At 38.9% G+C, this 18,442-nt stretch overlaps 1 protein-coding gene across 1 annotated transcript in view; it reads right to left on the reverse strand.

Annotated features, from left to right (window-relative positions):
- Positions 1-18,442, reverse strand: part of Cplane1 (ciliogenesis and planar polarity effector complex subunit 1) — an 83,736-nt gene that overhangs the window by 4,588 nt on the left and 60,706 nt on the right. The window contains exons 40-51 of the mRNA XM_055601078.1: positions 18,006-18,115; positions 17,511-17,703; positions 17,164-17,313; positions 14,495-14,844; positions 12,783-12,870; positions 11,091-11,279; positions 7,061-7,091; positions 5,149-5,280; positions 3,760-3,925; positions 2,017-2,075; positions 1,324-1,488; positions 189-313 (exon numbers count right to left, since the gene is read on the reverse strand). Coding sequence (XP_055457053.1) covers positions 189-313; positions 1,324-1,488; positions 2,017-2,075; positions 3,760-3,925; positions 5,149-5,280; positions 7,061-7,091; positions 11,091-11,279; positions 12,783-12,870; positions 14,495-14,844; positions 17,164-17,313; positions 17,511-17,703; positions 18,006-18,115 — 1,758 coding nt within the window. The remainder of the gene's footprint in view (positions 1-188; positions 314-1,323; positions 1,489-2,016; positions 2,076-3,759; positions 3,926-5,148; positions 5,281-7,060; positions 7,092-11,090; positions 11,280-12,782; positions 12,871-14,494; positions 14,845-17,163; positions 17,314-17,510; positions 17,704-18,005; positions 18,116-18,442) is intronic.

Consider the following 18,442-nt stretch of genomic DNA (forward strand, 5'->3'; position numbering starts at 1 on the left):
GTAGCATAACTACCATTTCAAACTAATAGAACAAAATCCTGGACTACCTAAATGTTTCTCAATACCATGCTTTCTCTTGGAATCAGTTTCTTTTTACTGTGATTTTTATGGCTTTTACTAATAAAATAACTTTAGAGACTACAAGGAACACAGGCAAATCATGAAAAACAAGGGAGTTCAGGTCTTACCTCGAAGCTGAGACGAGCCTTGGGGCTGCCTCAAGGGTTTCCCCTTATGGTGAGCTGTTGATCTGGAAATATGTCTGCCTCTTCCAGGTGCATTTATTGGGAAATTCTGCCCATGTGCATTCTCTCTGAGGTAGAAATCACATGATTATGAAAATGTTAAAATCTCCAAATAACAACAGTGCTTATGCTGCACTGCAATATAACCTTGCACATAAAACATTACTCTTTGTATGTCAACACTCAAGTATTATGATTTTCCAAAGAAAATTTTAGTAACATCTACCCACTTCTATTGAAGAAAATGTTGACATTGTGAATAAGAACTATGTGAATCACTAACATCTGTATGTTTCTGGGCCGCATGTAAGAACATTTACATCTGGGCCATTAGCAGCATTCTCCACTTTAACTCTTGCCTAAGGGATTCTTATCTAAAGCCACTGCAGGTGGCTAATGTAAGCGAACTGCAATAATACCTGCAGCTATATGAGCTAACTGGACAGGGTGGGGGGTGGCAGAAAGATGTGTTGATGGTGAGGGAGGGCTGAATGAAAACAGCAGGTGGAGGGTGGGAGGGATTAAGAGGCAAATTTACAGAAGCAAATCTTCATAGAAACCAAAGAAATGACTGAACAGATATAAAATGTCCTGTTTCACATATTGGAAAATGCTTTGTTGTAGCTTATTTAGAAATTTAATACATTAATAAATTTTTGTCTTTTCCTTGGTAATTCTATATATTTGTAAGACTTTATAATTATGGAGCTAATTTTGTCTTCATTTTATCATTATAACTCCAGCTGGCATAAGTGAAGATACATCAAACTTGTCACACAAAAGTGCTACGTACATTTGGGGCTGGGGGTGCAGCTTAGTGGGTAGCGTGTGTGTTTTACAAGCATAAAGCTCTGTGTTTAATACCCGACACTGCATAAACAGGGTGTGTAATCCTAGCCATTGGGAGGGAGGGAGAGGCAGGAGGATCAGGTGTTCAAAGTCATCACTGACTACACCTCAATTTCAAGGCCAACCTCGGATACAGGAGACCCTGTCTCAAAACAAACCTCAGTGCTATATTGTTTATGGATCCTGAAATTATTTTGCTAAGTGATAGGCCAAACTTTGTCTTATTTACCTTGGAGAAGCGCGATGTCGCTGTCTGCAATGCTGAGCAGTGCGTGGTCTGTTAGGAAAGGGCTTCTCTGCAGGTGCTGTTAGCTGTACTGAGTCAGAGAGCAGTTCATTCATCAGACAGTATGCTTCTGAGATCCGCTGACTATAGTGGTTAGACAGCAGCAACCTGTAGATAGGAGCTAATGTCATTCTCTTAGTCACTTTCCTGTCCATTTGTAGAGGGAGCACATGCTTTACAAATCCTCTGGCACATCACATTTCTCAATCACTGGACAGCACAGTGTATTCTATTACTATGTCCATTAGAGACAGCTGTCATGGCACACACTTTATGATCTCTGTATCTGGGAGCCTGAAACAGGAAGATGGCTACTTTGAGGCCAGCCTTGGCATATAATGACACTGTGGTTCAAAGAACCAAAATGATGATGATAACAAAATAAATGTGCTAGTACTTTTTTTTTGGCTTTTGAGGTATTTCAGACACACACAGATTGGGTATAGGAGGGCAGCAGAAATAAAAGTCACACAAACTGAAGAGTAATTAATTCAAGTAATATTTAGAAGCACATTCCTAAGCATCTTTTCTTAAAATGCTATCTCTCATTCTATTTATTAACAGAAAACTATGATGTAATTCCCAAGGCTCAAGTAAGTAAGAGAGCATGTTTGAGGGCACAGCTTCTGGACTTACCTATCCTTCTCATGTTTCATCTTTTGTCTTTGCCTGATCTGCCTTGAAGTCATATAAAACTGCATAGGAAACATCCAGTTAGTTCATTATTGCTCAGTCCAAACAATTAAGGGACTAGACATTATTTTGGTATTTACAAAGGTGCAAAAAGAACTGTCATATTTGAGAAAGTTTTCCTCTTAGCGTAAAATGTAATCTTATATTAAAACACCATGAAACTAACACTTAGATGGCTGAGGCAGGAAGATCCTGAATTGAATGTTATTCTGGACTAAACAGAGACCTTATTTCTAAAACCTAGAGCAATGAGTTCATTATTATTTATTTTCAAAATTCATTAGGGCTGGCAAGATGGCTTAGCAAGTAAAGATTTCTGACCTATATGATAGAAAGACAACTGACTCTCAGAAGTTGTCCTTATATACTGAACGTGATGCTAAACCCATCTTTTAGTGGGAGGGAGAAAATCTACATACACACACACACATACATCCCTATACACATCAAGATTCTGATTACATACATGAATAGACTTAAAAGTTTCAATTGTGTCTGCAAAGGTCATTAACAAAGAGTTACATATGCTGGAGATGGCTTAGCGATTAAGAGCATTGACTGCTCCTCTAGAAAATCCAGGTTCCCACATGACAGCTTTCAACCATCAATAACTCCAATGTCCTCTCTTCTGGCCTCAGATAGGTACCAGGTAGGCACATGATACACAGACATATATGGAGACAAATGGTCTCTCACATAAAATAATTTTTAAAAGTGTCACATTAGCAGCAGGCTTTCCCCCAGAGTCAAGTAAGTGAAATACACACTTCCCCCACACACATTTCTCCATTTTACTGTATGTATCTATGTGTAAATATTTACATACCATGTTATGTGTATGGAGATTAGAAGATAATTTGTGGGAATCAACATTAAACACTCGGCTAGTCAGAGCCCATAAGTTTGAGGCCAGCTTGGTCTACAGAGTTCTAGGCCAGTAAGGGACCATGTCACCAAAAATAAAAATAAAAATAAAGTATTCTTTGTAGATAACTGACATATGTATGTGTGTTTGTGTGAATAGGCACACTGAGTGTAGGTGCCCAAGGGGTACCCTGGAGCTGAGTTACAGGCGCTCGTGATCTACCTGACCTGGGTGCTGACAACCAAATGTTGAGTTCTCTGCAAGAGCAGTCCTTGCATTGATCACTAAGCCACGTCTCCAGCCCCGAAAACTAAATTTCAAGAATGGTTTTAATATGAACATGGCTGGTTCAGCTACCAATGAGCCTCACTGAAAATGAAAGAAGCCACCCATTCAACCTCCTTGTTTGTTTAAAATGACAGAGCCTTAATTAACCTGATAGAGAAATATTTGTTTGTTTGTTTGTTTAGGGTTTTTCGAGACAGAGTTTCTCTGTGTTGCCCTTGCTGTCCTGGACATCCTTTGTAGACCAGGCTGGCCTTAAACTCACAGAGATCTGCCTGCCTCTGCCTCTCTGAGTGCTGGGATTATAGGTGTGCACCACTGTACCCAGCTAGAAAAAATATATTTAAAATAATTAAATATAACACAGTTTGCACAATATCCTAATATGTTTTGCTCAGAAAACTGATTAACTTTTTCCTGACTATGTGCTCAATAAAAAAAGCATCCAAATTACATTATTCTTTTTCTTGACTATTTGCCAGAAAAAAAAAAAAAATCCCAGTGAGAACTCCTTTCCTGGGATACTACAGACTTACTGGGCTGCTTCTGGGGCAGAAAGGATCACGTTCCTGGCCCCTCTTTTCTGCCAGCTGATTTAAGTACTCTGCCATTCTCTCTTTTCGTTTTCTTTTCATCCAGATTTTGATCTCTTTTTTCTCCTTTTCAGTTCTTTGGGGGCATCTGCCAGAAGGATGCTGAATTCTGAAAAATAAGTAAGGATCATTGGCTTTTCAATGACTTGCAGAAGAAAAATATCAAATATTCTTGCTCTGGAAGGAGAATACTGTAACACTTTGAAGGGCACCAAACCTTATGCTCTTTAGTCAACCATCTCTGATCATGCAGAGGAGTCAAGTTTGGCTCCCAACACCTAGGTCGGGTGACTCACAACCATCTACAACTCAATCCCCAGGGGCACCTATATGCACATGTGCACATGTCCCACCCCCTGACACACACATACACTTAATTTTTAATTTTAAGTACTTTTTTGTGTTCTATTTTCGGGTACCATCTTTTTGAGTTTGATTGTAATGCACTGCACTTTCAATAAGTTAATAATGGAATTGAATGCAGAAATCCAGTTCTCCTGAATCAGGGCTGGAGAGATGACTCAGTGGTTAAGAGCACTGACTGCCCTTCCAGAGGACCCAAATTCAATTCCCGGCCCTCACTTAACAGCTCACAACTGTCTGTAATACCTGTTCCAAGGGCTCCAAAATCCTCATAGACATACATCCATGTAAAACACTAATGTACACAAAATAAGAGAAATTTAAAAAAATCTACTCAATCTTTAAGTTAAATTCTACTTTGTGACAGTCTCTCTCTAAAGCCCAGGTTGGCCTCAAACCTGACACCCTCCTGCTTCCACCTCCCTAGTATCTTATGCCACCACACCTGATAGGCTTACATATTTTCAATAAGCAAGCCTGGAAATACATATATAATTAAGGAAAACATGAATGGGACAGTCAGCCTTGATTCCATCTAGAGAAGAATGAGAGGAAAAGGACCTTTTATGTTCCACAGAAATGCTATTATCAACGCACCTAAGGGTTAGTAGTTACAATAAAGGAAACAGAACTCATTGCATATTTAGTGCGGAATGTCCAGGTGAAAGCTCCCATAACAGATGTACAGAGTTAAATAGTGAGTATGCTGTTATACAAGAGAGTGACACATACAAATCACAAAAGCACTTTATGAGGAACATTGATTTTGAGCCTCAAATCTGTTTCATAAAACTAAAATAAAATCTAGCAAATTTTAAGTATTCTTGAACCAGCATTGTTTTAAGTAGATTAAGAGTCTATACATAACATGCACGCACGCACACAAACACACAGAGACATACACAGACATATATAAACACACAAGATCTATGGTCCCATGCTTAGCACATATGCACTTTCGTTGATTACCTGCATATACTTCGAGCTTGATATTCTGTTAAGCCAAGCTCTTTGCTGGAAACTCCACTGTTAGTTATAAGGTCATCAATGATGTCAGCAATATCAGTCAATCCAGTTACCTGGAGTTGATCTTCTGAAACACTTGGAAATATAATTTCAAGAAAATAAGTTTGGGACTGGAGAGATGGCTCAGCAGTTAAGAGCACTGTCTGCTCTTCCAAACATACTGAGTTCAATTCCTAGCAACCACATGGTGGCTCATAACCATCTATAATGAGATCTGGTACCCTCTTCTGGTGTGTAGGCATACATGCAGGCAGAGTACTATATACATAATAAATAAATCTTAAAAAAAAAGAATATAAGTTTGTATCTGTGACTTAACCACATTAAGCAGAAATGAGTATGTAACACTGTATTCCTAGAGCACAAATGAGAAACAGATACCCATTCTTAATTTTATTTTCAATAAAATTATTTTACTATAATTCTTAGCAGAAAAGCCTAGTTACAATGATTTCATGGATACTCTCTGAAAATGAGCTCTACTTCCAGATGAAAAATTTCTAACAGTTCATCTGCAATAGCTCCAGACTTTTAAGAAAGCAGCAAAATGGGCTGCAGAAATGGCTCAGTGGTTAAGGGCACTCACTGTTCCAAAGTGCCTAGCATCTTCATCAAGTGGCTCATAGGAACTACAGGTTCCAGGGATGCAATGCCTGTGGCCTCTGTGGGCACCTGCACTCATGGGCATATAGCCACAAAAACACACTGAAGAACAACAACACAGTAACAGGACTTGGGCTGGAAAGATGGCTCCACAGTTAAGAGCACTGGCTGGGTTCAAGTCCCAGCATACGCATGGTGGCTCACAACCCACTAGAACTCCAAGCCCAGGATCTGATGGCTCTTTCTGGCTTCCATGAGCACATGGCACTCACCTGGGATATAGACAAACATGTAGGCAAAACATTCATACATATAAAAAAAATTTTAAGTAGCAAAACTCCAATATACCCTTATTCAGTTTATTCAATTACCTGACATAATCTTCATTATATATCAAAATTGGGGATTGACCTATCATTAATTTATAGATTATGTTCATAGTTTTCTAATCAGTCCACTAATGTCCTTTTTCCATCCAGAGTCCACTTTGGTATTAGTATAGTTGTCTTGACATCTCTCCTCTCAAATCTAAAACAATTTCTACCTTTGTATTTTCATGACCTTGATGCTTTTGGGAAATCTTAGCAGATCATTTTATAAAATATTCCTTGGAGGCCTAGAGAGATGGCTCAGAGGTTAAGAGCACTGGTTGTTTCTTGCAGAGGTCCTGAGTTCAATTCCTAGCAACCACATGTTGGCTCAAAACCATCTATAATGAGATCTGGTGCCTTCTGACCTGCTGACACACATGCAGGCAGAATACTGTATACATACATAATAAATAAATAGATAGATAGATAGATAGATAGATAGATAGATAGATAAATAAATGAATGAATGAATGAATGAATGAATGAATGAATGAATATTTTTAAGAAAACATTCTTTGGTATGCCTCCATTCTGTTGACGGTCAAGTCATGCTGTCTTTGGGCAAGAATAGCATAATAGTGATGCTATCCTCATAGAAGGTCACATGGTGTTGCTATGTCTCATCATAAGGAACTATGGATTGTAGCTGTTGTAGCTTAAACACATAAAAATTAAAAAAAAATGTAAAAAAATGTAATCAGTATAGTCTACTTACCTGTATTAGAACAGCAAAGAAATACAATGTTAACATCCCCCAGTTCCCTGTAGTATTTCCTTAAACTACAAAATGTGTAATATACAAGTTCACATCATAAAAGCAGCAAAATTTCCATAACAAATATTAACATACAAATTTAAAATAGTGAACTCTTAAGATTTACCTTTCAAATAATTCACTGCTGTTATTCACACCTTAGAAAAAGAAACATTATTGTTAATACAATGATGAAAGTCAATGATCAGAATATACTATATAAAAAATTTTTCAACAAAAAATACTTTAAAAACTTGGACAAGCCGGGCATGGTGGTGCGTGCCTGTAACCCCAGTACTTGGGAGGCAGAAGCAAGTGGATCTCTGAGTTCGAAACCATCCTGAGCTATAAAGGGAGTCTAGGACAGCCAATTCTACACAGAGAAACCCTGTCTCAAATAACGACAACAAAACAAACAAAACAAAAAAAGCCCCAAAACCAAAAACACACAGACAAAAACAAACATACCCCCACAAAAACATGTGGCAGCATTTTTGCATATGTTGTAACGTATGTATAAGCACACGCACATATGTGTGCATGTGTAGCGGGAAGAGGTCAACATCAAGTGCCTTCTATCATCTCCACCTTACTTTTTTAAATTTTAATTTTTCTTCACAATTTTTTCATTATATATCCCGATTGAATCCTCCTCCCTCCACTCCCCCAGTCCCACCCTCCCTCCCTCTTCCCCTTCCCCTAGTCCACTGAAAGGGGGAGTTCTCCACTATTGCCATCTGCCCATAGCTTTTTAAGTCTCATCAGGACAGCTTGGATCCTCTTCCTCCATGGCCTGGCAAGGCTGCATCACCAGGGGCGAGTGATCAGAGAGCAGTCAACTGAGTTCATAATAGAGGCAGCCCTTGATCTCCTTACTCAGAGATCCACATGGAGACTGAGCTGCCAATCGGCCACATCTGAACAGATCCACCTTACTTTTTGAGACAAGGTTTCTTATTGAAGCTGAAGCTGGGTGATTTGACTACAGATAGCCAGCAAGCCCCAGGAATCCTCTCATTCCTGCTGTCCAGCCCAGCTGAGACCAGCTTTTTATGTATGCACTACAGAGCCAAATTAGCATGCTTGCACAGCAAGCAAGCCTTATACGAATAGAGCCATTTCCCCATTCCCATGGTCAATTCTTCTTTAACTTCAATTTTAATCAGATTTTAAAAGTATGTAACCAGAATGAAATCAGGTTTTAAATCTCTAAACTACTGTGTGTATGTGTGTGTTCCCTTATATATACTACATGGCAGTAATTAATACCTACATTTTTTTAGAGATTATTTTTGTTTTATGTGTATGAATATTTTGCCTGCATATATGTAAGTGCGCTATGTATGCCTGGTGCCCATGGAGGCCGGAAGTCGACATCAGACAGGCAGGAACTAGACTTACAGGCAGTTGTAAATCATCATGAGTGCTAGGAATAGGAGCCCAAGGTCCTTTGCAAAGAGCTGCAATTGCTCTTCATCACTGAGCCATTTCTCCAGCCCCTATTATCTACATTTTAAGATTACATTTTTTTCTGTCTCAAGTACTATGTAGAATACACCAGGAAATAAACTCTTCTTTGTTTAGTACATTCACAGAACAATGGAGTACATGCCTGACAACCTGAAAGTAGTGTGTTCTGGAAACAAACAATTTTAATCCAGAAGCAATGTTCTTGAAAGAACAAGGCCCAGAGAATTATTTTTGAGACTTTTCCAACATTAATTATGTATCTTTCAGCAAAGCATCTATATGTGTGACTCTTTCAGACAATCAAGTTACTAAAGGAAGAGTGTTCTAACATTTCTTTAAAATTTTAAGATTTTATTATATTGGTCTAAATTGTCTCTAAAACATATATAAGCATATGTTTCAAGAGAATAATTTTGGTTGTCTTATGCATATATTATTATTTCTTAATCCCCATACTGGTCCCAGACTTTCTGTGTACAGAGGAAGACGTGAACTTCTGACTGCCTGCATATATCTCCTGTGTGTGCTGGGATCACTGGTGTGCACTACCGCAGCTGGGTTACACGTGGCTGATGCTGGAGCCTTCGGGCATGCCAGGCTAAGCACTCTACCAACTAAGCTACATTCCATTCCCATCCCCTTAATGTGAGGATTGATCTTTCTGCTTATAGCCTGGGCAAATGTGAATTTCTTTTTTTGAGTCAGGGTTTCTCTATGTAGCCTTGGGTAGCCTGGGACTCACTATGTAGACCAGGCTGGCCTTGAACTCAGCGATCCACCTGCTCCCAAGCTCTTGAGATTAAAGGTATCTGTCAGCATGCTCAGCAAGTGTGAATTCAATAGCAAGTAGTAGAAGGGAAAGTGAAATGCTTTGCATAAATCTAAGATGAGGTCAAGAGGAAAAATACCTTGCTTATTTTACTTATTTTCTCAAAGGATAAAAAGATATAACTTTTGTGTTATATCTTTTGTGTTAAAGAGACATCTTTTAAGCTGAGCATAGTGGCTCACATCTTTGGTCCCAGCATTTGTGAGGCAGATTCGGGTGCAGTTCAATGAGTTGAAGGCCAGACTGGTCTATGGATTAAGTTCTGGTTGCAGACTCAATGCTCAAACAGTACCTATAAACCTGGACACAGTTTGAAAGGTGACCAGTAAGAAAAGAAGTAGATGATGGCTTTTATCAGAGAGAAGAAAAGTGTTTTATTTAAAGACCATTCCCTGCCCCTTCCCTCCCCCCACCCCGAAAGGGTTTCTCTGTGTAGTCCTGGCTGTCCTGGAACACTCTATAGACCAGGCTGGCTTCAAACTCACAGAGATCCACCTGCCTCTATCTCCCAAGTGCTGAGATTCCCAGCTAAGATTGATTTATTTTTATTTTATAGGCATTGGTGTTTTGCCTGCATGTATGTCTGTATGAGGGTGCCAAATCTCCTGGAACTGAAGCTACAGAAATGAAATGCCATGTAGGTGCTGGGAATTGAAACCAGGTCCTCTAGAAAAGCAGCCAGTGCTCTTAACCACTGAGCCATCTCTAAAGCCCCATAAGGAACACTTTAAAGTAGTTATTCTAACCCTATTTTTTAAATTCTTCCTTTGGGACTACCTTCAAGAAATGATTAAGCGGAATTAGTCAGTGTAATCCTCCATTAATCACAATTCTTCATTTTTAATTCTGCAGTCACACTCAGTCTGCCATCTTCTTCCTGCATGAGCAGTGTTTCTGGGAATCGTAGGACTGTTTTTAAATTAAAATCCAATCTCAGTTACTGGGCGAGGTGGCACACATCTTTGATCCCAGCACTCAGGAGGCAGAGGCAGGCGAATCTCTGTGAATTCAAGGCCAGCCTTGTCTCCCAAGTAAATCTAGGACAGCCAAGGCACAGGGAATCGCTGTCTTGGAAAAAAAAAAACCCAACTTCAGTCAATCAGTTATTTTCCATTAACTTTTTTTTTTTTTTTTTAAGAAATAGAAGTTGCAGAAGAGAAAACTCCAAGGTATTCTGACCACAAAAGCAAGCACTACACCTGTCCAAGAGGCTACCCTGAAGGAGATTCCTACTTAAGGCACCAGAATACTTATTTTGTCAAAAAAAAAAAAAAAATAGTGATATGATTCCTTTTCAAGCTTACACGCATACATTAAATACACTTTTCAATGGATCCAGTTTACAAGAGTTACATAAGAAATACTATATTATTCATATGACTTATAATAACCATGTTTCTACACATGAAATCAGTGGCACTGAAACTTTTTAAATCTCAGTCTCAACTCTGGAATGAGAATAATGAAATTCCTCCCTCACAGTCAACCTTAAAAAAGAACCATGTGAAAAACACATGTACAGTAATGTACATAGCAGGGGCTTAAACAAATAACCAATAGTACTTTTACAAACTAAAATTTTAAATTCTAATAATTAGGATTTTTAACTCAATTTTTATAAAAATCAAATATTATAATTACTATCGATTTAATACTAAAATTTTATAGAGGTATAATACAAGGTTCAAAGTGTATTTATGACATTTTTATGTGAATGGATGTTTAAATCTTTCTTCCCTGAAGTGATTATTATAAAATTACTTTCCAGTCCTTCATGCTTATATCCCTCCCTGGTACAGTTCAGTAAGACGTTAATGCGACACGAGAGCATACACAGCTAAGACATGAAGGACAATACCAGGAGAAGTGATATTCCAGTCCACGGAAGGGCAAGCGGCCGACTCTGCGGAAGGGCAAGCGGCCGACTCTGCAGAAGGGCATGCGTAGGTTCTCTGGCTAGAACGGTTTTCTGTTACTAACAGTTCTGTCTCTGAAGTTTCCTCTGTATCATTTTTGTCTTCCACATCCTCGTGAGTCTGGAAACACACTAATCCAAGGCAGACATACAATTAAGAAAAAACACAAAGGGAAAGTGTAGCAACTTCTTATGAAATATTCATCCTCTAATAAGTGTATTAGACACTTTCAACACATTCTGAAAGTATAGTGAACTAATTAACAAGAAATATAAAGTTAAAAAATTACATTTAAGAAAAGATTAGAAACCACAAGAGGAACAAAGTTTTAGCTATTGAAAATAGTAACCAACAAAGATAACAGAAAAGAGATTTAGTAAATTAGAAGGCAGATTTGATGAAATAATAGTGAATATACCACTGAGTCCTAAAGAGGAAGAAATCATGAAACAGACACATACACATCCCAAACAAAATCACAATAGAGACTGACAAGATGGCTTAGCAGATGAATTACATCTGCTGCAAAGTCTGAGGACCTCAGTTTGACCTAAAGGACTCACACAATAGGAGAAGGAAACCAATTTCCTCAAGCTGTCCTCTGCCCTCCAGGTGTGTATTGGGCTCCTAGCCCCTAGCATGTAAGCTTAAAAAACTAAAGAAATAGAACAAGGTCCAAAATAAACTTAACGGGCATTATTATAACAGAGTGGGGAAAGGGCAATGGAAGCAATACAAACTTCTCAATGTTAAATCTTCAAAATGGAGAACTTAACTTAGGTGTAGGATAGAAATTCACACCTAGACATTGTATCAAAAAAGAAAAATGAGTAAGAAGTAAATTTTAGAGTTTCAGTGCCACTGATTTCATGTGGAGAAACATGGTTATTATAAGTCATATGAATAATAGGTATAGTATTTCTTATGTAACTCTTGTAAACTGGATCCACTGAAAAGTGTATTTAATGTATGCGTGTAAGCTTGAAAAGAAATCATATCACTATTTTCTTTTTTGACAAGAGATTTTAAAACAGCAATTAGACTATCTGCACATAGGCAGTGTAAACTTAACCATTAGAGATGTCAATAAATACTGGGATAAAGTCTTTCAAATGATGAGGGAAACAATAGAAAATGTGACAATTCTGCAGTCAGCCATACACTATGACCTAAAATCACAGTAAACCTAAAGCTATTTTCAGACATGTCGATAATCTAGCACTCACAGACTTGGAAAGAACTAATAATGGGAAAACAGAATATTTAAAGAGACAGATACCGGATGCACACACGTGTATGCACATACAGGGAAGCAAAACACCCATGTAACATGACATAAAAGTAAAGGAAAAAAGATTAGGGATAGGGTAGCAAACAATGGCTTCAGCTCACAGGTAAAAAATATTTTTTTGTGGGCTGGGGAGATGGCTCAGAGGTTAAGAGTACTGGTTGCTCGTTCAGAGGTCCTGAGTCCAATTCCCAGCAACCACATGGTGGCTCACAACATCTATAATGAGATCTGGTGCCCTCTTCTGGAGTACACATTATAAATAATAATTAAATCTTAAAATTAAAAAAAAAAAAGTAATTTTTGAAGCCAGACTTCAATGCCAGCCCTGGTACCCAACACAAACCTTCTTTAGAAATGCTAATGGCTTTTGAAGGTAATGATTTTTCAATTACAGGGCCAGGAGACAATTCAACATGATCCACCACTGCAGCCTACAAACAAACAAACAAACACAGAAAAACAATTGCTGAAATGTTATATTTGATAATATCAAAATATCAAACAATTTTAGGTACATTTAAAGCATTTTAAATAATATAGCAAAAATGAAAGAAATAGGATAAAATCTAGTATGAGCCAATTGTTGGGGCTAATGAAAAAGAATTTTTTTCTATTTGTAGCCAAACTGATGTGACCCTTTTACAAGGATTAGGAAATGACTTCATATAGTTCTGTAGTAGGAGAGAGAGTTAGCTACCATTGTACAAAATTTTCTACACTCAGATGAGGAAACAACGCCCAGAGAGTGAGCAGTCTCCACAGGGCCAGGTCATGGGTTTCAACTCGAGGTGTTAAGTTTCCAAGTTAGTACTTGCTCAAGATCTCCTAGTTGCCCCTGCCTCATCCAGGCCCGCAAACTGTTCTGTTAAACTTGGCAAATGAAAGTGTTGGTGTTTGAATTGGAGATGAAGGACGAATGGTAATACATGAGGGGAGAGAGGATGGAGAAAGAAAGAACATTATGGCTGTCTGAAAAAGTCATAGGGAAACATTTATAAATGTAAGAATACATATATAAGCTGGGTGGTGGTGGCGCATGCCTTTAATCCCAGGACTTGGGAGGCAGGGGCAGGTAGATCTCTTTGAGTTTAAGGCCATAATGGTCTACAAAACAAGTTCCAAGATGGCCCAGGCTACACAGAGAAACCTTTGAGAAGAAAATGACACTCCACTAAAGGCAGTGTTTTCAAATTGTGTATTTCTTTGCCTGACAAGGAGCACAGGCTCCCTACTTAAAAGTTTATGGCATTTGTCCTCAGCTGGGGGACACTTGGCAGGGTCGGGAAGCATCGCCCATTGTTATTACGGGGGTTATGCTGTTGGCACCTAGTGAAGACCGTGATGCTGCTAATTATGCTACAATGCATGGGAATTCAGAACTCCCCGGAGCTGGGAGTGTAGCTTACTGGTAGAGCACCTGCCTAATGTGTGAGAGATCCCAGACCCACAGAAGAAAGTAAAAAGATAATTATCTAGGCCAGTGGTTCGCATCCTTCCTAATGCTGCAACTCTTTAATACAGCACTTCATGTTGTGGTAACCCAACCATAAAACTATTTTCTTTTAAAAATTTATTTATTTTTATTTTATGTGCATTGGTGTTTTGCATGAATGTATGTCTGTGAGGGTGTTGGGAATTCCTGGAACTGGAGTTACAGACAGTTGTGAGCCACCATGTGGGAGCTGGGAATTGAATCCAGGGCCTCTGGAAGAGCTGAGCACTTAACTGCTAAGCCATCTCTCCAGTCCTAATAAAATTATTTTTGTTGCTACTTCATAACTGTAACTTTGCTGTTATGAATTGCAATGTAAATATCTGTGTTTTCTGATCTCAGGTGACCTGACCCCCAAAAGGATCCATGGCCCACAGGTTGAGAACTGCTGATCTAGCCTGTCAACAATGCTGAGGTTAAAATTCTAGCTTATTTCCTATTATTTAATAGTCAGATGTCTAAAATTATATCATACTAATCATACTATATACCTAGTAACTCGATTGCAGCCATCACTACAGGTTCCCATACATGCAAACCCACCAGAAACTAAGAACAGATACCTTTCCCCATTGTAGATTTACCACTTCTGGTGCAGGGAAGTCCTGCTCTATATTCTCTGCAATGGTCTGCACTGCTAACAGCTGCTCATCCATCTCCTGGAGCTTAGCAGTAAGATGTTCTAGCTTTTGAGCACCAGAACTCCATGTGGGGCACACGGCAGGGCTCGGAGCGGGGCACGCAGCAGGGCTCGGAGCGGGGCACGCAGCAGGGCTCGGAGCGGGGCACGCAGCAGGGCTCGGAGTGGGGCAAGCAGTAGGAACATCCTGTAGCAGGGTCCAAAGCAGAGATTGTTCCACAGGCTCTAATTTTGTGTTCTGTTCCTTGAACTGGAAGTTTTGTTCTAGCAGATCTAAACATCAAAGAAAGATCAACATCAATTTTACTTAAAGTATGGACAATCTCATTTTAAGCCAATATACTTTCCAAATCTGTTTTATTAAGACACTTTCATTTCAGTTTCTAGTCTGCTGACATGTTTCTCTTACTGAATTAAACGAGCTGTAATAATGTAGTATCACAAAGCTCTACACAAATAGCAATTTGAATGTCACTTTTACACCTTCTTATACACTGTTATTGCATCAAAAAGCAACTTTTGGTGTTGTTGTTTTGGTTTAGTTTTTCAAGACAGGGTTTCTCTGTGTAACATAACAGCCCTGGCTATCCTGGATTCCCTTTTTGTAGACCAGGCTCACCTCCCGAGTGCTGGGATTAAAGTTGTGCACCACTATAACCAGCCTATCAAAAGTAATGTAAGAACTTTATGATTTTTGAAAACCAACAGCATCACACAGTAAAAGCTAGATTCAGTGTGGGCTACTAATGACTCCATGCAGAGTATGAGTTAAGCAGAGAACCTTGGCAGACCAATTCATTGTTTCTCCTCTGGTTTGCTCCCTCTACCCTAGTCCCTAGCTCAGGGAACAGCACTACTATTCACCATGTCTCCCAAGCCAGAGGCTTGAAGTAAGCTAGGTTGTTCTCCTTCATATTCCAAAGTAGTATCAAATACTGGTGATTCTGCCTCCTCATGTCTCCATTCTTATACCGCTTAACTAGTGTTTTAAGAATACAGACCTCAAATAATATCCTACTTTCTCTTGTGTAGTATCTCCCACAGTGCCTAATAAGGTTAAGTTAGAAACACAAATTTGATATTGTTACTTTTTCCCCAATTTTTTTCCATATGTCTCTAATACCTGTAAAGGTCTAAATGTTACAACATGTCTAGATGCCACCATCTTCCTTCCACTTCCAAACCTTCAGCTCTTGCTACTCCTTTCAATAAATACTATGTCTGCTTCTAAGAATGGTGAACTTCCCAAACCAAAATTGCACCACTGCAGTCAATCCTCTCAGTCTGAATGCACTTTCTCCCTTCATCCAAGTTCTCTATAATGATCACTGTTGGCCTCTCTCAGAAAATGGACTGTCCTTTCTTGAGAAGATATTTGCTGTATTGCTCAAGAACCTCATCACCCAGGCCTCTCAGCACTTATAAGTTGTATCCTAATCATCCCTTTATTCCTGTCTTCCTTTCCCCACAGTCACTGCCCACAAGCAGACAATCTGCAGTTACTTCTTCACTCCTAGTATTGGTCCTTAAATGTTTACGGAATGAGAAACAAAAAACATTATTTTGCCTACTGTACTTAGCTCAAAGAAGTTTTATAAAGATCAAGTTTTACAATGAAATGCTCTGAAAAGATATATAAACAAACATAAACAGTGCTTGACAGTTTCTGGTCCCAGTCCTGGGGAGCCTTTCCAAGAGATGTTAAGTGTCAGCGCTGATCTTGTTTTGCCTAGTTCAGCTTCCTCTCACACTTTTTATTTTCTCTCTATTGGTCCTATTTCTCAGCAGCCTGAAGTGTCTCCTCTAACCACCCTCAGGAAATATCTGGAGCATGCAAACTTAATGGAGAAAATACAGCAGAAACCCAGAATGGTCTTGGCATGTAAGGGAAGAAGCTCCTTATAAGGAATGTATACATTTATACATATACACATATGCATGAACAATTAATGAATAATGAGGCCATAAATTTGAAACATAGCAATGAAGGGCATATGGGAAAAGGGAGAAAAGGGACAGGGGGAGAAATGATATATTATAATCTCAAAAATAAAAAACGAAAAACAAAATAAAATCCTGTGTTATTAATTAGCTACCATGCCTATGTATTTACCATGTGCTATAACAAAATTTCCTACACATGTATTTTATCGTGTGTGTGTAGTGTGTGTGTTCTCTGGGCAGAGTGGGAAGTGCATGTGCCGCCATATGAGTGTGGAAGTCAGAGGACAATTTTAGAGAGCTGGTTCTCTCCTTTTATCCTGGGATCTGGGATTGAACTCAAGTTATCAGGCTGGAGAGTGCAAGTACTTTCACTGGCCCATAATTTCCCTTCTTTTTAGAAGATGAGAATTCCTTTTAAACATCAAAATACTAAAGGACTGTGACAATTTGTTTATTTCCAGCCTTACTACCTGGAGAGAGATGTGCACAGGTAGATCTGAAGTCTCCTTACGAACTACTGTGGGCCACTGTGTTAGAGCACGGCTGCACCTCATTTATATATCTTGCCCCTTTCTCTCTCAGGTGCTTTCGCAATGAACCAGTAAAGAATCGAGGGAGGGCCATGTAGTAAACATCCTGGCTATTTACCTCTGTCCTGCTGCCTGTCTGATGGCATCAATGCAGGAATCCCAGGCTCCTTCACTTCCACAACACTGGCTCTCCAGCTTTCCCCTTCCAAACAGGATTGAGTCATTTTTGCAGGTTCAGAAATTAAACCCAGAGTAGAACTTGCAGATTCTATTAAGAATATATGATCACTGGTTATAAATGTCCACACCAGGCAACTGGAAGGCTAACAGAACATTTGTAAATATGAACAGCAGCATGACAAAGGGCAATGTATCTATAGGAGATCTAGGAGATGTGGGTTAAGAATTACAGTGCTAAACACATTTTAGTGTATTTAATTATTTTAAAGTAAGAGAAAGTATTACCTTGACTCTGAAAAGCATGAGGAGGAACAGCATTAACAACTGAAGCTGCCATACAATGTAACTCTGCAGATGATGGACCTTCTGGAAGATGGCTCTGCTGCTTTATAACATCCTCTGAAGGCTCTTGGCTGGCAGGTAATTCCATCAGATCACCAGCTTCAATGTCAATCACATCTATATAAGTGTGTCTAGCCTGAGTTAAACAGAGTAATTTTTTTTAACTTTAGATGACCAAAAAAGGGGTAGTGGCAGTAGTAATTCATCATCCCTCTTATTACAAGAGTATGCATGCCTAACTAGGGGAAACCAAATATATTACTAGTTCTAATTTACAGTACTATAGGGCATAACACCTAAACTAGTTTTTGATCTTTCTTGTGAAGTTATGCAGATTTTTATACTTATTTCACCCATAATATGGGATGTGATATGGATGACCACATGTTTTGATACAAGGTTATTATTAAAATTCTATGCACAGACCAAGGCTATTACCATATGAGACGGGGAAGTAGACAAAGGTTTCTCTGATATTCCAGTGGGAAATGTGACATTTAGATATATATCTGGAATCAGGAGCTGAGGAGCATTCAAAGATTCATGGCCTAGAAATTAAGGAAAGAAAATCAGAAATGTTACACATGTATTTAGTCATTAATGTTCTAAGAACAAGTTTATAACAAACAACATAAAATGTATATTTCGTTAAAAAAACCTAAATAGTAGCTTCCTAAGTATAAATAGATTAAGGAAAATTTAATCCATTAATCCCAGCACTTGGGAGGCAGAGGCAAGCGGATCTCTGTGAGTTTGAAGCCAGCCTGGTCTACAAAGTGAGTTCCAGGACAGCCAAGGCTACACAAAGAAACCCTGTCAGGAAAGGAAAGGAAAGGAAAGGAAAGGAAAGGAAAGGAAAGGAAAGGAAAGGAAAG

The sequence above is a fragment of the Psammomys obesus genome, unplaced genomic scaffold (assembly GCF_907164565.1).
Source record: "Psammomys obesus unplaced genomic scaffold, mPsaObe1.curated_primary_1811, whole genome shotgun sequence".
Taxonomy (NCBI): Eukaryota; Metazoa; Chordata; class Mammalia; order Rodentia; family Muridae; genus Psammomys; species Psammomys obesus.